The 20,418-nt window shown below is 40.6% G+C and overlaps 1 protein-coding gene across 2 annotated transcripts; it reads left to right on the top strand.

Moving 5' to 3' along the window:
- Positions 1-1,374: 1,374 nt before the first annotated feature.
- On the top strand, positions 1,375-16,548 carry LOC139135678 (protein Wnt-7b-like). Of its 2 annotated transcripts, none has more exons than XM_070703276.1 (4): positions 1,375-1,600; positions 9,281-9,510; positions 11,573-11,841; positions 13,879-16,548. In XM_070703276.1, the coding sequence occupies exons 1-4, from the start codon at positions 1,512-1,514 to the stop codon at positions 14,356-14,358; spliced, it is 1,068 nt and encodes a 355-aa protein (XP_070559377.1). In that variant the 5' UTR covers positions 1,375-1,511; the 3' UTR covers positions 14,359-16,548. The 2 variants fall into 2 exon arrangements, with proteins under 2 accessions (XP_070559377.1, XP_070559379.1); XM_070703278.1 differs by lacking the exon at positions 1,375-1,600 and adding an exon at positions 8,805-8,984.
- The last annotated feature ends 3,870 nt before the right edge of the window (positions 16,549-20,418 follow it).

Genomic DNA, 20,418 nt, shown 5'->3' with positions numbered 1-20,418 from the left:
GAAAAAAATAAAGAAAATATCTGCGAGAAAGCAGAAAACATTGCGGTCTTGCTGCTTTTGATATTCCATGAAGTTCAAAGTTCACGTTACTAAAAAAATCCAGAAAATAGTGTGGAATGCTGAGGGAAAGAGTAAATGTTCCGACAACACTGAAATAAATATGCCAAATATTGAAAAACAGAAGAAAAACATTTCATGTCCTTATTCTATGTGACCAACCCTCCCTGGTTCTAATGGTTCATCCCCGTAGTATTATCATTTGATATATGGACAGAATACTGCAGGACTTAGCAGTCGGTTGAGCCGATATAAGATATAAGACCAATGGAAAACGAACGTATAAATGTACAAATAAATGAATGAAATGATGGATGGATATATGGACGGATGGGCGGATGAATGAATGGGATAAAATATATACACAAACAAAAACACACACACAAAGGTATAATATACTATTTTTGTGAACTAGAACACAATTGCACTTCCCTTGGTATCACCTTTAATTTTTTGGATATTACAAGAGAAACTCACAACATCATCCGTCGACCGCAGAGAAATACGCACACCGGTACGAGAAAAAACCTCGATGTACTGCAACAGAAAATAAAATCTGGAGAACTCCCACTGAAGGCGGGAAATCACTGGACACCGTAAAAATGATTTATGCTTTAATAATTTCGTTCTATGGTCCATATAATTCGAAGGTCGGATGATCATCGACTGCTTTTATGAATTCCATAAAAACGCGGGAAGGCTTTGAGAAAATACCGATGCATATATTTCAGGGAAACTCTCGGGTCACGTGATGTGTGCCCAAGATCGCTGTGTCAAGTCTGATCGCGATGTCGCCGGCCTTTACAGCACCACCGTGGTTTTCCGAGAAGCGCACCGGGTCGAATCGCCACCTAGGGAACACCTGAACGCGACTGCCTCTCTTTTGGAATGTCGCCGAGTCTACGGACACCTTCAAATCTTCAAAAATAGCTTTCTTTCTCTCTCAAAAAAGTCCCTAAAAATCGACGCATAAAAACTATATCATGCACGATGTTATGTCCATACGTGACCCGTAATCTGAGTTCACCTAATTTTTACGTCTCGTTTTAATATCAAAGTTGGTTGATCGGCGCCCGTAGCCGCCTCACTTGACATTTAGACGAACAGTAAGTAGGTTTACTCCGCTGTTATTGGAAAATGGAGCTGTTCTGATGTACCGTGTTAATTAAGTGAATCGGGGATAAACGTGGTTAAGTAGGATTACGGTGTAACAAGTTGTTGTCTATAATCTAACCCGATTGAAGGGCCAAACATCCCAGCCAATCAGATCGTGGGAGTGATCTCCACACATATGCATATATACATGCTGCATGTGTGTCATTTCAGGCGGCTCCAATCACCTGGACACACTAATCTCTATTTCACCTTGGCTAGGAATGTTCCCACAATATACAGCAGAAATGTAAGCGGCCTCGCCATATCGTGACGTCCCGCCGAGTTGCTTTCGAAGTAACATGCCAACTTACGAGAACAGACACTTACCAGCAATCCGATGTCTATATAAAGTGGTTTTAGTTTACTGCCTGCTTTTGTCTAATTTTGGGTAAGTAACAAGTCGCCTTTTGTTAGAAACAATTTTTCCTCTATCTCTTTTTGACGCTCACGTAAAGAGTTTGGGAGAATAGAGTTTTGTCACATCAGAGCTGACCCGATACAGGACAAACAAAAGCAAGGGGGGAATTTCTTGTGTACGCCGTGTATCTGAAAAGAGTAACCATGTAACCAGGGGATTTGTGGTTGTGTAACGTGGTACAGTCTTCAAGGCATATATAAACTTTGGACGGTAAAAACTTCGGCGAAGATACGTAGCGACACTACACAACATTGTGGGTGTGGAAACAGTTAAAATACGACATTCCGACGTTCTCTTCACTCCACACCTTATAAAAGCAAGATCTAAGGCCTCAAAGTATACAATACATAGCTGCGACTTAAGGCTCTGAAACGCGGACTTAATTCACATGGGACTTGGACATTGTGAAGTGTAAGCAACGGACAAAGATCATAAGTTTTTGCGATTTGAACGAGATTTGAACGAGATTTGATTAAAGCCGGTCATTTCAATGATTTGATATTCAGAGTCACTTCGGTTACTAGTTTTTTATCCGCTATGTCGCCGAGGATTGAAACGACGAATTTCATTTCTTTAAACGATCTGCTCGACAATATGTGTTGCGAAATATTTTTGACTACGCGACATGGACGCGTGGAAGAAAAAAGTTAGAAATCGTGGCAGAATGAAACAATACATAAATATAACGAGTGTAAATATTTCTTGGGATTACGCTTGCTGTTCCCCGTCCGCAGGTGAATAGGGAAAGAACAGCGCAGCCCAGCAATGGCTCTTTTCTTTCACTGCCATAACTGCGTCTTCACGCGTATCCAAGTACTGTTATCATGTTCGCAGTCACTGTTGATACCAATGGCGTACACGACGCATGCCTAACGGCCACCAGACGCAAGTTGCAGCTCTTTTTTTAAAGCTTGCTGCCACGCAAGAGGAACTGATACTCTCATAGTTTTTATCGACAATGGAACGACATAATGTCAGTAACAAACTGCGATATTGAAGCTGTATACCCGTGATATCTACCAGTAACATGCACTTGAATGCACTATTAGTTTGTTATGCGATATATACATACAACGCGGATGGGTCCTTATCTGGACTCCCTAGTTTTGTTATTATTGACACGCTAAGGGATAATTTTAACTGAATCAACTTAAATCTTTAAACTGAACTTTAAGGGTTGTACAGATCCAAAACACAACCAATCACTAAAGAATGCATATAGATAGCGCGCACGGCTCTCCGAATTGTGAGTACGCTTACATAGCCATAGTCTAGATACACAACAAACCAGAAGTGTGTGTGTCTTCTATGCTTGATAACGAATTGCAGACCATATATATATATATATATATATATATATATATATATATATATATATATATATATATATATATATATATATATATATATATATATATATATATATATATATAACTTCCTATCCCTTCTCTCAAACAATTTTCTTAAAATCAATTCCGCGTAGAAGAAATGCTGGCCTTCGATCATCAACGTTTACCGGTGCACGACTGAAAATACTGCCTTCGATCATCAACGTTTACCGGTGCACGACTGAAAATACTGCCTTCGATCATCAACGTTTACCGGTGCACGACTGAAAATACACATCAGAGTAAAGACGGTTGGCCGATACTGGCGGGGAAGTGCGTACCGCTTCAACGAGCACCCATCTTGAGGAATGTCCTGACACGATCATTCCTTGGTTACTTCAATCTGCGTGTCACAGCTACCGGTATTATATGTGGTCACGATCACGCTGTTCATGTGTCTGTTTAACCTCCTGAGACTTGAGTTTTGACTTCCTAAAATGATGGTGACAGTGATGATACAGACCGAAATCGAAAGCTGCGATCAATATCATTACGTCTCCATAAGCTAAATCATCATCATCATCATCATCATCATCATCATCATCATCATCATCATCATCTTGCCTTCGTTATTATTGATATCCTTACCCTCCTGGAGCTAGTAATCGTAACTATGTCCTTAAGTTTGGCGTAACACAGTACCGCGGTAACGTTGCCTATTCCGTCAATAATTGTCACAACCCTTAATGCGCTGTGCACGCCATGCACGTGCTGACGCCAGCATCTTGTAATGTAGTTATTTTGATACGCAGGGGGAATGGGGTCACCATCGGCACGCATCAATGGTATCCAACGTTGAAATCGAGAAAGGCCAAGCTAACATCGGATCGTGTAAGTTATCGTCTATGGTATCTGCCAGATCTGTATTGACTGATGTCATAAGATAAAACTGTGTAGTTCGTCGACTAATACGCAGTTCGCTTGCGTAACCATCGTTCAAAAAGTGTTTTTTTGTATGACCAGGCTATGTTTTCTTCTTCCCCTCTCGCTCTGCCTACACTGGGGTTTGTGCAAACATTTACTTGGCGGTTTTGATTATCAACTTTATTTGAGAGCTGGCAAACAGAGCATCCATGCCGTTGACGAGGTTTGCGGATTTTCGATAAAGCAGTGAGCATTGCCTCGCACATTAATTAGATCGCCGGTTACACCAATATGTGACTACTGTCGCCAGTTATTTTAAGACCTCTCTCACGGTGTCGGCATTATATTTATCACATTGCTATCACGTGTACTGCCGACTTGTTAGATAGTAAGGTCTCCTCAAGTCCCTTCCCGGTGACGTTGTAGTTTCTTCTTCAAGTCCATCACAAGAATATTGCAACCCTCATCAACGTGATTTTACGCGTAATATCACGTTGATGAGGATTGGAATATTCAGCCACGGCTGTAGAGCTGGGACTTGCTGGCGCAGTGAGCCGTTACGACCCCGCCGTTCAATATATTGTTTGGTTTTCAAGACGACAGTCAACCGACACAAAGGTCATCTGGTTATATCGGCGCAACCATGCAATTACATCACAACGTGATGTCATGGAACGTAGGTGGCAATTTTCCAATGAAACTTATGGATTACCATATGATCATGAACGTAAAATTTTATATCAAGAATTCGCGTCATTTAAAATAAAAATAAAAATGTAATTTATGGGTTTGGCTTTCTAAGGTTGTTGTCGTGACCCTAATAAACATCAAAATCCAGATACACGATTCAGACTTAGGGCGTTAAATGTTTCGGAAAGAAGGAATAAGTCGCCATAGTAACGTGCGCGCATATCTGAATAGTGTTCAAAGTTAGGAAGCTGGGAGAAAAGCCTTCGGTGTATTATGGCAGGCATGTACGTTTACTGTCTGAGAACAGCAATGGCACAAGGACTTTCCATTCTCTGCGAGAAGGGACTTTACCGTTCCGCTATCAGTATCAGTCAAATGCTGTGTCGACAGCTGTACATGCTAGGCAGCACAGCCGTACGTCGTGGAATAGTCTGGAGAAACTGCGGGGAAAACTACATCGTATCGACCGTATCGCACGGCCTAAGTGTCGTGAGTCTAGGAACCATCTTAACTTAAGGTAGAATGCGCCTCGGGGACAGATATTCAGACTATCGAATTTTTACAATACTTTTCTGTTCTACAAATGGTGTTGGTTCATTTTGAAGCTCTTGTAGCAAATACAATTTTCACTTTCTTATTTTTGTGGAAATTTTCCCCATAGGTGATGGCAGCCATTTTGATTTTCCAAAGACGGTAAATATAAGGTAATTTGAAAATTTGCACGGTGACTCCAATATTTATAATTGATTTTGAAAGAGAATGGTTGTACAAAAGTGTAAGTTTTCAATATGGAGGTGCATACTGCGTACTGATAAACAAGCGAGCTCCATTTACTATATAAACGAGCCGCATTGCTCTTATGCAGTTGTAGCTTTCGTCGTTTTTTTGGGGGGGGGGGGGTGGTGGGGGGGGGGGTGCCGTGCCACTCCGTCGCATACAAAGTTTTTGGGTGGACGATGCAGTAACAACAGGCATTCAATACGGGTACCTTCGTGACAAGTGGACGAAATACGGCGTCTAGGCGGAGTGAGTCATCGGAATAACCTTTGACCCGAAGAACGGGGGGGGGGGGATGGGCAAGGAGGTGGTGGGCAACTGTTGAAGAACGTCGTATTAATTGACGATTCATCTGCACTTTATATTTTCATTTTAACTTTCATTAATCGCGATAGTCACACCAAAGCGAAATATCACGAAATACCCGGAATCGTTAGAAATGTGTCCACGCAAAAAAAAAAAAAAAAAAAAAAAAAAAAAAAAAAAAAAAAAAAAAAAATCACAGTTGGTCATTGTGTATGTGTTCGTAGTTGTCTACGATATAACCACCAAGTATATGTAGGCTGCCGCTGATATGACGGTCTAGGTTAACATCAGAAAAGGTTTATTTATGTGTTCTTTTTTGAAATTCCCAAAATTGGAAATAAAAATGAAGCGGCAAATGATAAGATACGGTCGGAAAAGGCGCTGTGAGATGCTATTTCTGTCCACAGTGCTGTCTTAGGTTGTCCATCTTCACACTATTCTCTGAGCCTTGTCCACACGTGTGCCCAACTAGGCTGACAAAGTACTGAAGACAAGTATCTCGTTCACCGTTTCGTATTTGCGATGATCGATATTTTCGCGAGATCCCAACACCTGTTTTACTCAGTACTGTCCGATGCTATGTGCAGCCTGGGTCGTATGACGTTTAAAACTGCTCATTTCGTACAACCGAGTTAAAATGTATGCAGTCCAATACTAGTGCCTATGATAAAATTGAGGAAATATCAATTGTGAAAAGAGAAGGGCGTGCACGTCGACAGAGAAAAAATACTCAAACATTTGCTGGGATTATGTCTAATGTACGTCGGTCGTAATGATATGACGCTCTTTACGGCTGATCCGATACTGCACACCAAGGTCAGACTGACCCGAAAAACGAACCGATGATGTTTCAATGTCAATGTGTTTATCCGAAGGTGTGGAAAGTTGGTTTCCTCTAGGGCCCTTGTTGATGTGGCCTTCGTCATGACCTTCCGATTTCATCATACAGTTAGCACAAGAAAAAAAGAAAAAAAACGGCAGCCCGATGGTCTGTTACTTTTAGTAACATGATCGCACAGTTGTAAGTTCATACAGTCGGCTTAGCTGTATTCTGACTTTCGGTTTTAATGAAAAGGGGGTGGGTTTCCACAAGTCGTTGATGATAAATCAACGTAACTAGATCGGTAACCATGGGTACTTATACACGGGGAGGACAATCGACACATTCAGATAGGCGCCCTCTGCGTTGAAATCCGTAATGTTATACTTCAATGAAAAATGTTGGACAAAATACATTTTGTTCAGGAAAAAGACAAGAAGTGTTTTACTGGACTTGTTTTTTGTTTTAATTTGCCATTTTAATGTTGCCACTGCAGAATAACCTACAAAGGCTGTGTTTTATAATGTCTTTCAAATATCTTGAAATTGAGTGACAGGAGACCAATACGGGGTGGAGGGGTATAGAGTAACCGCGATCGTAAATAGTCCAACTACTCGGAACTTCTCATAGAATAAATGGCTTTTTTAAAGTTTTATGACACAGGATCGTGATAAATTCGCATAAGCCTTACCATGTGGCGTGGACTTACTAATGCATATGGTGTGTTCCGTGGTAGAGCTGTATAAGCTAGTCACTGAAACCACGTGAACTGAGAAACTCAGATTGGTAGAAACGCTGCATTTGGCAAAGAATCAATATGTAGCCGAAATAAAAAAAAACGGTGACAGCTTTGAGTGGTTGAGTGTGGGGGTAGAAGCCCACTTACACCAAACAAAGGTAGGCTGGTAACTCATTGCTAGTAGATGCATGCAGAGCACACGACAGGGAGGGGCCACTCTAAGTGTATTACGTGCCCGAGTATTTTAATATCCGACGCGCTGTAATCAGATAGCGCGTAACTCGGTACAAGGAGAGAGGGTATCAGGACCGGGTCGCACCGTAAATTTACCCGGGCGATATAACTCACGGCAGAACTCTGGGGACAGCGAGGCAAGATCGAATTAACCGGACTAGAAGATTAGTTTCGTCGATTCTGGTGTGTCTGGGCCATTTGGACACCGACCGTTCCGCTTAATTGAGAAAAGGTAGACTCTAGATTGTTTAATATGACACAACAAGGCACCACAGAGACGGGCAGTGAACAGCCTTTCAGGAATTGTTAAAGAAAACAATCAAGGGTACTTGAGGAGTACTTCAGCGCCATTTGGACACCACTTCAACTTGTAAAGTTGCTGGCTTGTTTGATACACCCATCCTAACCCTTTTATTGATCAATACCTGTAACAGTATTATCCAAAAGGGGTGTGTTTGTGTATATGAGTGCAAGTCTTCGGAGGCTGGTTTGACCAAGGGGATCGTCGGCAAAACGGTGTACCCAGCTGTCCACGTGTGAAGGCTCATGCACAATCCCGATGTGCGTTCTGCTAAAGAAACAGTCCCACCTTGTTCAATACTTTGGTACTGGTGTGAAACGTCGGGCGGAGGTGATAACTCTGGAAGCATTATCTATGCAGCGAAAAAAACCCTGACCGGACTCTGTGACAAGGCTCATCAATACAGGTGTCCTAAACAATCGCGACGGCTAATCTGACTTCCTGTTCACCATAAACATATACAAACGCGACTGAGCACCCTACAGTGATACTTCAGTGGTAGACGTATCACCGTGTTGCCATAAATAACCGGCCGCAATTAAGTGTCAAGCGACCTAATGCTACCAGTGTTACGCAAAACATTCGCCATACCTTTCAGATTCAACCGCGGCAAAATATTTTCTGACAAGCTGGTTCGCAAGCGCTCGCTACCCTCGGGAGGCTAGTGAAAAGATGCAATACGGATGAAAAGTGATAGTTAGACTCAAGAGAATTCCCTCGTTCAGAATAGAAATCGTTGAACGCCGCGCACGTCATGCCATAGATGAAGTAAACCCAACAAACAGTATCAATCACGGGTGCACAGTGTTCGAAGAGTGACAATCGAACCGTGTTATTTCACTCTCGCAGCAAGTGGCCAAATGTGGAACTGATCGAACATTAAGGAGTTGTAAAGAGGCACGTCCCGTGGGCGGGAAACCTGTAATGATCCGTGTAATTAATGATAGTCGCAAGCCAATGGGCGTGAAGGATTCCTCGTGAAAGTGCTACTCTCAACCAATCAGAAGCGGTGTTTGTTTATCGCTTTGTATAGACTTGGATCTATATGGATATAAGCCGAGGTTTTGTTCCCTTACTATAGAGTTCAGTTGCAGTCTAGTGTTCATTGATACTACACATCTTTAATACACGGTCTTATAAGTAGCAATCACAATGTCGACTAGTTTTCCATCCCTATTGCTGCTCTACCTGATTGTTACATCTGAATGGATCTTAGTGGGTCGCGCCAGCATTTTGTAAGTGTCCTTATCGAATTTTTTTTGAAACTTTCTTTTGTGTGTTGTATAGTTTGTTACGTTGGTTACAGACTTTGTGCGTATCTAGTTTTCCACTTCAAGACAGAACGATGGTGAGTCTGTAGGGTGATAACCTTGTACATCATGCAGATGTGATGTCTTGCAGACTTTTGGTCCAGTGTTGAAAATAAGAGCATCTCTAGTCGCTTAAACGTGAGCTTACATATACTTTCAGAATCCAGTTCAGACGAAAGTCTCAGTGTGAATATTTTTTCTCGGTCTTTTTCCCCCAACAGTGCATTGTCTTCTGTAGTAGCGATAGGTGCCAACATCATCTGCAACAAGATACCGGGTCTGTCGCAGCGTCAGAGATCCATCTGCCAGAGTCGACCCGATGCCATCGTAGCTATCGGAGAAGGTGCCCAACGAGGGGCTGAAGAATGCCAGTTTCAGTTCAAACTGGCACGCTGGAACTGTACCTCACCAGGGGGACCAACCGGAATGTTCGGAGCTGATCCCCCTTCAGGTAAATACCCAAAACATAGCCCTGGTATTAAAGTCTCACCCTTATCGTGGGAATACCTCACTAGAGAGTAGCAACCACTTCTCGTGGAAAAAAAAACAACAAAAAACGTCACCCTCAAAAAAGTGACCCTGCTAGCAAAACTTTCAGTTCTTATCGGGATAGGATTCTACGGGTATCGGTTTGACCGGTAAAATTAGCAATACACAAAAAAAAGTATATACGGGTGAGCGTTGATGTTTTTATGGCTGGAAGCTTAGACATGAGGTCAGTCAGGTCTCCCTAGCCTTAGCTCCACAATAGTGTAAATACATGGCTATTGTTGAGTTTCCACCAAGACATCAACGTTTCCCGGCGTACTCTTCTGCGTTACACCATATCGCCTTCGTCCTGCTTTTTTCTTCTTTTTCCCCGGTGGAAAGTTTTAGTCAAACACTTGTATTAGACGAACATGGCAGTTTAGCTGTTAGCTTACCCATGTATGTTGTACATCCATGGCTTACCTCACCCTGAGACCGTCTTGCTTGAGAAACCACGATGAAAGCAAGCGAAACACTAGGTGGGGATAATCTACAGGGACGGCAAGGTAACTCCCCTTGTTTAGTTTTGTGTGCCCGAGTTTGTTCAAATTCTCTCTGAGAGATTAAAACCTAGTACGAGATGGATTTGTCCTTTTAGAGTGGAGTGACTGTCATTGCCTATTACACACGTCAATTCAGATTTAGTATGTCAGACTCAACTGCTGTATTTACCGTCTTACTTTAATCTAACATTCCGTACATACATCGGTTCTCAGCGCCCTTTTGTTTTCGCTCTCTACAACTCACTTTCTTGATTTTCTCGTCCTGGCTGAGTGACACCTACAATATCAAACGCACCCCTCTTTCCATGGGTCTGCCCCTCCTCTGACACCATGGGGGTGGGGGCGCACTGATGACAGCGTATGACACTGGCGTGCGAAAATTTCATTAGATAGGTTAGGCAAGAAAGTTACAACGGGGCTAGTATTTTAAGGCTGACCAACAAGTCGGCCCACAACAGAGGACATCAGCCAAAGAGTGGAACAACAAATCTCTTGCACTCGGCTGTTGAAAGTTCACAAACTTTGAAAGAGAAGCCAGCTCCCATTTAGAAAGGGAATGGTTTACAATGTAAACTTAGTTTTTTGTCACACTGTTTTGTGGGTACCTATATAGAACCTACAGGTATATTACCACTAACAAAAGCGGGTAGTATGTTTGTCCCAAGGCAAACTAGACTGCACAGTAACCGACAGAAAGTGGCTGATGGCAATACCTCGCTGTGTACTTTGATAAAAGAGATAGCACGCAAAAAAAAGACTAGTCAAGTTGACATGGATCAAAGATATATTTTCAGTAGGAGTTACAAGCTCTGTGTCTGGTGCCTGTGTTAAACCATGGAGCTAGTTTTTATATCCATGGTTAAACATTAGCAGTAGACTTTAGACCACGAGAAAACAGGCAATTTTTGCGGAAGAGTCAAAATATTCTGGTGATCAATTTTTGCATTTGTAGTCGCTGGTTTGGTGGGGCAAAAAACAGACAAGGGGGAGAAATGTCTCATTGTCTGTGGGTAAAACCATCTTATTTTTTCCCAGATAGTCTTTTGAAGGCACGAACCCACCTGAATATAGAGAGTTGGATGGGCTTGGTGGCGATGTCCAACTTGCGTATCTGCAAAATTGAGATCTGTAAAGTGCCCCGTAAATTTCAAATCAAATAAACGTCACGTTTGTATCTTTCTCGGCTTGTCAGCATAATTATATTTATTCCAATTTATTATCATTGACACCAGGCAAAGATGTGTCAAACAATGGAGATAGTCCTGATTCTTGTTTATGGGCTGTCATATCTCTCCATGTCGAACAAGCCATGATAGAACACGTGTGATAACTCGTCCAAAGCTGTGAACGAGCTGATACTATAAAGGTTGGCATGCTAATCAATGGCGAGTCAGTGATCAAGTCCCGGGCAGCAACAGGTGTCTTATCCTTCGTATGAAGACAAATGTTAACTTGCTATCTGTTTCTTCCTTTTGTGGACAGGTAACAAAGAAGCCGCTTACATATCCGCGATCAGTTCCGCCGGGGTGGCCCACTCCGTCACACAGGCCTGCAGCCAGGGCAACCTGACCAATTGTAGCTGCGACAAGACCAAGGAGTCCGGCTACACGGAGGAGGGATGGAAGTGGGGAGGCTGCAGCGCAGACGTCAACTACGGCATCACCTTGTCGCGATTGTTCGTGGACGCGCGAGAGATCGAGCGGAACCCGAGAACTTTGATGAATTTACATAACTATGAAGTCGGTCGACTGGTGAGTATCGTTGGCGATGACTCTGCAATCACTTCAGAATCTAAATCGCGCCGCCGAGGCAAGTTTTTATACAAACTTGAAAAGTATTCCAAACGTCTCGCTATGTTTGAACTAGGCGTTAATTCATACTCGTGTACATATATTTTGACACTTACAAAGCCGATTAGTCGAAGAATGTTACGAAATTCCAATGTAAATTAGACATATTTACACAATATCCACTTTAAAACGTAGTGCTAACTAATTTGTTGTAGTTACGGGGTACAGATGAACAAACAGGTGGTTTTTTCAAGGGTATCACCAACGGTCTACGATCAGGTGGCGCAATTTGACCGGGAAGTACAAAGGAGTGGGCTGAATCGTATAGCTTTATCGATACAGCGCAAACGGACTTGATCCGGTTTTCTGGCGAGGGTAGATCGCACGTTCCTCGGCACATTTCTAGTCAATAACACGAAAACAAGCGACTATTTAAACTATTGTGACGACACCCCCCCCCCTCCTGTATTCCAAGGGCGCATGCAATGTTGCTTCGAAAACTCTACTTCAGATACGGCGTTCCCATGGTTTGCTAGCGTCTGGCAAGACTTCCGTTTGTGTTTTCGACAAACACACACACTGTTTAAAAACTTACGGGAAAAGCTTGAAACACATACATTAGCGGTGGCCTTAGCGGCGAGCCAAATTTGTCCAACTCGGAGTTTCTGACTTTGCATTAGCAAATTACGAAACGTCATTAATTAAAGCGATCCAACTTAAAGTTTAAACGGGTGATATCAAACGACGCCGACCCTTTGACACGTAATGAACAATACAATTAAAGCTAGGTCACTTTTGAGAAAATGTTGTACTCCAATTAAGACTGGCTCTTTTCACAAGACCTTTCACTATTTACCGGTGGCATGCTTGTTCAGTCTTTTCCCCTTCTATTTTACTTGCTATGAAATGGAGGGCATTGTCTAGTGTGAAGTCATCATCAACACAGCGTCTCCGGGCTTTGTTTAGCTTCACGCCGCGCTGGCTTCTCCCCTCTAGCCGACGCGTCGCGGACAACGTGCATTAAAAGAAACCCATCTTTTTATCCGGCAACCATTTGGGGTTTTACAAGATTAGCCGACTCTTTCAATTGAATAATTTCCGGGAATTAGGGTCTGAAAGAAAGATGGGGTATACATTTCGTCTGTCGATTACAGCTTACGACAAACTAACATGTGGATATATTCACCGAAGAGCGGTCACGAATAGATAGCGGTTGCTGCACAAGAATGATACAGAAACAATTGTCTTTGCCGCGTATTAGGGACGGGTCATCTGGTATCCTGGGAGGGGGTGGGAAGATGTGAAAAGGCCTATTGTTAGCCACCTATATTACATACGCATTTGACAATAACGATGATAGCAAATGTAAATTGGGAAAGTCATACCGGCATGACAAAATCAAATTTGTTTGTTTGTTTTTTAAGAATTTAAGGATGATTCTACGGAAGACGCTGGTTAAAAGTAAAACCGACAATAAAATTAATCTTCCGACCCCAGCAGGCGTTAAATGATCCATCCCTTTATCTTTTCAAAGCCAAATGTTGTTTTAATCCTACTGTTCGCCCTCGGAGTGGGCGGGACCAATTTTACAAAAGAGATGTTCAGACGGATTCGAGTTGTATGATCTATTATTTTTTCAAAGAACTTACCAAAGCATAGACCCTACTTCTTTCTCTCATGTCTTATGGTCAGAACAGCGCAGACGGATTTAGTTTGACAAGCCTTTCAATAAAAGGCTGTAATCCAAGTAGTCCAATTTTCCCCGATAAAACATCATAAAGTGCACCGTTTACACAATATATTGTTCGGAATCTGATTTTGTTGATGTCAGATTAGCTTGAAATTACGGTCACAAGAATCTACAAAAGCTTTACAGAGGTAAACACAAAGGCCTGGGCGCGCTCATGTCTCTACTCTCGCTGGGCGCGCTCGTGTCTCTACTCTCGCAGGGGCAAGTTTTCTCGTATGTTATTTTTTTTTCTTGTTCACTCCTGCCAGATACTAGATGAGCTGATGGGTGTCGAGTGTAAGTGCCACGGGGTTTCCGGTTCCTGCACGATGAAGACCTGTTGGACAACTCTGCCAGCATTCCACGACGTAGGGGCTAGGGTCAAAGAAAAATACAACCGGGGGAAGCTCGTCGAACCAGTTAAAAACAGGCGAACGAACAGACCAGAATTCCTTCTACTGAAAAACAGCAAGAAATATCGCAAACCACCGAAAAAGAGTTTGGTATTCCTCCAGAAATCACCGAACTACTGTGAATATGACGAGGAACGAGGTTCCCTGGGAACTGTTGGCCGGCTGTGCAATCGGACATCATCCGGCATTGATGGTTGTGATTTAATGTGTTGCGGACGAGGCTACAACACACACCAGTACATCAAAGAGTGGCAGTGTAACTGTAAATTTCACTGGTGTTGTTACGTCAACTGCAATATGTGCAGAGAACAAACAGAGGAGTACACATGTAAATAGCCCAATTGTAAATAAAAACTAAAGCGCATTGTGACATGTGTCTCTGCTCGCCGTCTCCGGCAATGGACAGCAAAGAGCTGCTTGAAAAAAGACAAAAAAACAATGCATTCGTTCCCCGTGCTATCAAATGACATTCACTGCCACCGGATACAAAAGTGAGAGAGAGAAACAGAGAAAAAAAAGAATGCCTTTTTTTTATTACTTGCAATGTTCTTCATGGCGTCTTTAAAGCATAAAAAATTGCAAAACTAACACGTCCAGCCTGATAGCCTGGGCTAGACAGAAAAATGAACATCGCTATTTTCTTTGGTGCTGCAAAGTTGGAAATGAAAGACGCTAATCATCTGTGAGATTTGGTCAGCTGTTTGAACATATCAACACACTGCACACAATAGTCTGCTTACTGAACTCACTATGACACAAGTGACTGCACTCTACAAGTATTGATGTAAAAATAACTTCTTTTTGTCAACCGTGTCACATATCTACTATTTTCTTTTGTTTTCATCACCTTTGAGAGCCTTTGCTTACCGGGAATGTAATATAATTTAAAGGTGTACACTGAAGCTTTTTTTAAGGGCACCCTTGGCAAACGGGGAGAGCCAATATCACACAGTTTAAATTCTATCCAACTTGTCATTTTCTGTTTTTGAAAATCCTGTCCTCAATGAACAATGTACCTTAGGGTTAGATATTCAGACCCTGAAAATTCTCCAATGCTTTTCTGATCAGCTGTTGGTATGGCTCATTATTTTTTGTTGTTGATAATATCGAAAATTAAATTTTTACCCACATAGCACACATTTTGAATTTCAAATCTCTGTAAACTGGTGTTTGTTTCTCAATTAAATCCCAAACTATGTGCAGTGATCCACGATTTTTTATTCATCGTTATGAAAGGGGATGGTTTAAAGTTGAGGAAAGTTTGAGCTGGAGTTGAAAGCCCAATGTTTCTAGGCATGTATTTCCATAATGGCGAGAAATCCTGACCATGGGGACGTGTTTCACTGTACAAAAGCCACTACTCACAATAAAACAGGGCTGACTCACGCTCGTTTCTATCACAGACAAATCTAGATTGGACAAGACATAAATTTAGATTGGACAAACTCAAGTAATTTCAACTTTTGAAAATCAGTTTTCCTCCTTGCATTTCTGTTTGAAACCATCTAATTTGATAAACCAATGTCAAATATTGAAAATTCCATCTGGCAGATGCCAAACGCCATGTAATATTTAAATAATCAGGGCCCCCAATCGTGTTTCACATAATTGTTACATTTCTGCTTCAATTTTTGTTTTTTGCCAAAGCTAGTACTGAATAAATTAAGGCAGTATATTTCAGGGTTAATTTACATAAATACGGGCATATTGTTTGGTACAATGGTATGTGAATAACTTGCCATCAACTTGAAGTAGGAGTGGTAGATTGCATACCTCAATGTTCACTGGACCTTCCCTGGCATACGTATTGTAAAAGTCATCTTTCCTTATAGGCTCTCAATTCTGGTGAAATATGACAAAGCATTTGCATAATGCAAAATATGCTGCACCTGGTTCAAAATGGCGACCTGCGTACTTCGATGTCTGTCAAATTTTGACTTTGTCCAGTTTGTACATTTCATAAAAATTGGGGAGGGGGTTGAAATGTCAATGAAATCACTCACGAAACACTCATTAGAAGTTCAATTCTGACACTTTCGCTTATTTATGAAAACTGATTGTAGATACAGTTCATCTTAGAATCTAACTATCATGGATTTCTAGTTTTGCAAATGTCACCAAAAATCACTTATACTACATGATCTTTAGGACTCAAAATTGTTTTATCTTAGTTGTGTAATGTCTATCATCTCACTGGATAATTGAGAACAAGTGCTTTTTACATATCAATGTTGTATATTTCCCCCTACTAGCCAAACTCCTCTAGCAGCTTTCGCTTGCTATATTTTTTCCCCCCAACAATGTTTTTCCTTTGGTTTTTACTAACCTTTGTATTTAAATAATTTTATCATAGGTAATAAATTATTTAATTAAATAGCACTGGAAACTTTGGACCTGGATCCCACTATTGTTTATGTTGCCAAGATACCATTATTACACCAAGCATTTGTTTTATTTCACAATCTTTCAGAGCAATATTGTAACTTTTGTTGTATATATGTGTTAATTATACAAATGTCTGCAGTACTCATTGTCAGAAGTTCTTTTTTTAACATTTAAGCTGTAAAAATTACCGGTCCCGCAACCACACACAAACTTCATGACTGGATAATAATATAACATGAATGGCATGTACAGCCTCCATAGGATGAATATTCCGACAAAATATTTCACGTTTGTTTTTCAAAAATAAACTGTCTGCAGGATGACTATGGCTTTTGCTGGTAACACAAAAACCACATGCCCTGGACTGAGAACTGGTCTTGATAGAAAGGGAACTGGATGTTGGCATATTGAACGTCGAGGATTATCTCTTGAAATCTTGAATTTTAATGAATGAAAAAATACTATAAAATACTTGAAGGGAAAATAAAATTGCAAATTAAAGCTTCAATTCCACTTTTGTATTTAGAAAAAATTTAAAATTCAGATTCACAAATTTTTGCAAACAAAAAACTTGCTTAGAGAATGTAAATGCCAAGTTATAGTCTGCTGTGGCCCCCATTGGTACACCAGAAGAATCACCCATACGGCATTACAAAATACCTCATTAATGACACTCTTCAGAGAATTCCACTCAACCTATACAATATAACTACCACAGAAATGTTAAAACGTTTCTCAAATGAGTTCGTTTGATTCCATTTGGTGATTAATCACTTATGTGTGCATTTGGGGTCAATTTGATCCACACATATTTTTTTTATGTCAAATTCAGAATTTGGACCCTTTCTTGATAAATATAAAACTATAGGTTAATCACATTGGGAGGGATGGTACTATGCTCATTTGTAGTTTGACTGTTTGTTTTGTAGTGACCAGTGAAAGATGTCAAAGCTGAAAACAGAGTTTCAGCAAATCAATGATGTTCCGTGGTGGAATAAAGTGACTCCGTGCTCATCTAAGGACATCCAATCTACCGGAGAGAAATGTTAAATGGAGATTTATGTCAAGTGCTAAAGCTGTACCATTATGCATTAAACTGACCCATCGATAGCTTCTAGCCTCATTTTAGCCAGCTATCAAGTCTAGACAAGTGGTCAGAATGATAAGGGCAGTTGTTTTAAACACGGACCTGTACTGAAAATTTCAGTCAACTGTACCCTGCCAACTCCGTACACAGTTCAAAGTCTTGCAAAAAATAGCATTTGAGTCATTTTATAGATTAAACAGACAGTGGACATGTACGTACGTTGGAAATCCCAGGACCATTTATGCAAGAGTTATTGCGTGATACAGCTACACTCTGCTATGCTCCACTCTTGGTGGTGCAGATATTTGCGTCTCTGTGTCTCGTCACTGGGGCAATAGCCAGACATCGAAGCAGATATTGAGGACGCAAATATTTGGTGGTATTTCTATGAAAGGATAAAAAAAATATTTAGTCCCCCAAAATCAGTGAAGTATTATGGTCAAAGCATGTGTATTATTGCAGGATTAATAAGACAGCTTTTTGTAGTCACGATGTAACAGATGTATTGATTCTTTATATACCTGCTCAATTTAACCTTGTTTTCTTCCATACTTCAACGTGTTATTGGTTACCTCTTGTCATGTATGGTGCATAGTTTGGTCAGTACGATGGTTTATTTGAGTAGAGATTAGGACAGTTGTTGACTCGGATTCAGAATTCTCCACCTTCCTAATCTACCATGGTCAGGCAGACACCATAAATCATTTTCCATTCAGCTAATGAGAAATGTCCGGTCAGTTTTTAGGTGGGCAACCACAAACATGGCCTACCTGTGGTGGAACTGGGACTGCTGGGCAGTGATATATTACACACTTGAAAAAGATTAGTGCAATTAATCTGGAAGTACACAAGTTCAGAATATGCTGCAAAATAAAGTGATGGGTGGCTATGATTGTTGTTTCTTTTGTTTTTGTTATGCTTGGTCTGAAATAATTAAAGCAGATACCCATTCAATATTGGATGTCACCACTGCTTTGTTCTTTTTGTCAAAGCACAAACATTTCAACAATTTCTCTTGCTTATCAAAATAATTTTGGTAATTAAGTCATGCATATTTAATCACTGTTTTTGCTTGCCTCCCTCAAACCAGCTCAAACGGTCGTTATTCCCTGTGTCAAGACTAGACTACCTTGGTAATATAAATTCAAATAAAAATTTCACTCTGATTAAAAAGTGTTGATGCAGATTTTGCATTCATAAGTTCACAATATGCAAACACCTGGTAATTAAGAACTTGGTGAGCAAACACTTTAAGTATGAGAACTCTGAAAAAATAATAGTGTTAGTAAAGCTGTGCTCCCATTTGGTCAAAATCAACAAACACGCATATGTTAGAAGTATAACAGTCAGAGTATATCAAGTATAATTGGAAATGTTTGTTGTGAACGAGAAAATCGGCCCAAATAATTTCCATGTGCAAATTTCATTATCATTTAAATAGATGCAATTGAGCTCTCCTAACAAACAACTAAACCAGATCTGAAAGCTATTGGACAAGTGATTTCAACAAAGAAGAATTTTTGACCAGATGAAGAAGACCTGCCTCTAGAACTTATATACTATACAACGTCTTTGTCTTCACAAACTTAAATGCAATTATTCCCCGGGCCTTAAAGGCATACAGTCACCTGTAATCTAAATATGCCCATATAGGGTCAAAGGGGCGTTCCTTGGTATTCAAAATGCCCATGTGAGGGCGCTGTTTTTAAAAAGCAGCCACCTGCTTAAAATCTGTGATTGGTTAGATTTTCTCTTTCTATGGTAACTGTGGCAAAATTGGAACAGGTGACAGTATACCTTTAAAGCAAAACCTTCAAAGCTAATAGATTCGGGAAGATGATTTTTAAGAAACATACAGACATAGAGACGCCGCCAACCTACCATATAAGCTCTCTTTGGTCTATATACCTATACCAAATATGAGCTAAAAATGAGTAAAAAGTTCTGTAAAATTTAAATATGCAAAGTTTATGCTTATTTAAAACAATCTGATTAAGGATATCCATAGGCATCTATATAGCAAATATCAATAATATTGACCAGTAATTACAAAGTTTTGACTGTTGACCATTTCAAAATCAAGCTCATTTGCATTGCATTTGGCTTGCATATTCATTTGAACAATCCCATCTTCTCTCATAATACTGTGGTGATATATACACACAGCAGTTCTCAAGTCTTAGTGGTGAATGGACATACATACATATACACAGGTACACATATAACAAACAAACATAAACACATACGTACATACATACAAACATACAACACACATATACATACATACATACAGGCATACATACATTACACACACACACACACACACACACACACACACACACACACACACACACACATACATATGTAGAGACAATGGATGCTGACTGAGCCAAATGACTCTAATTGCTCGGGCTAACAAAACTATCAGAAGTTCATTAAAGCACCCAATCTTTCTAATTAACCTTTAAACTGAACTAAAGATTTTCCTCTCAAACATAAAAAATCTTATTTTACACCTGTAGATGGACTCACAGCTGCGAGTATCCCTAGTAGACCTGGCTAATATAAATAAACACTCAGGTTAGCTGATAGGAGATAATTTGTCAACATTGGCATTTTACCCAGAATTCACAAAGCCACAGAAAGATACAGGTACCATGTACATGTAGCATTGTGATAACAACGTGATACTGGTATCAAAGCATGACCTGGCATAGAACAGTCTCTGTTTACTACAGCATGGAGATTACTTGTCTGTATAAAGAGTGTATTTTCAAACAACACTGATAAAAAGTCTTTTTTTTAGTCCGTCAGCAATTACCTTATACTTAACCCTAATACTAGTACCTTTTCTGCCAATCTCTCCTTCATCAGATTCCCTGCAGTAAATCATTACCTTCTACACTAAATTACATATCTCACCA

The sequence above is a fragment of the Ptychodera flava genome, chromosome 6 (genome assembly GCF_041260155.1).
Source record: "Ptychodera flava strain L36383 chromosome 6, AS_Pfla_20210202, whole genome shotgun sequence".
Taxonomy (NCBI): Eukaryota; Metazoa; Hemichordata; class Enteropneusta; family Ptychoderidae; genus Ptychodera; species Ptychodera flava.
Note: the sequence above shows the minus strand (reverse complement) of the source record. Positions and strands in the feature narration are given on the sequence as shown.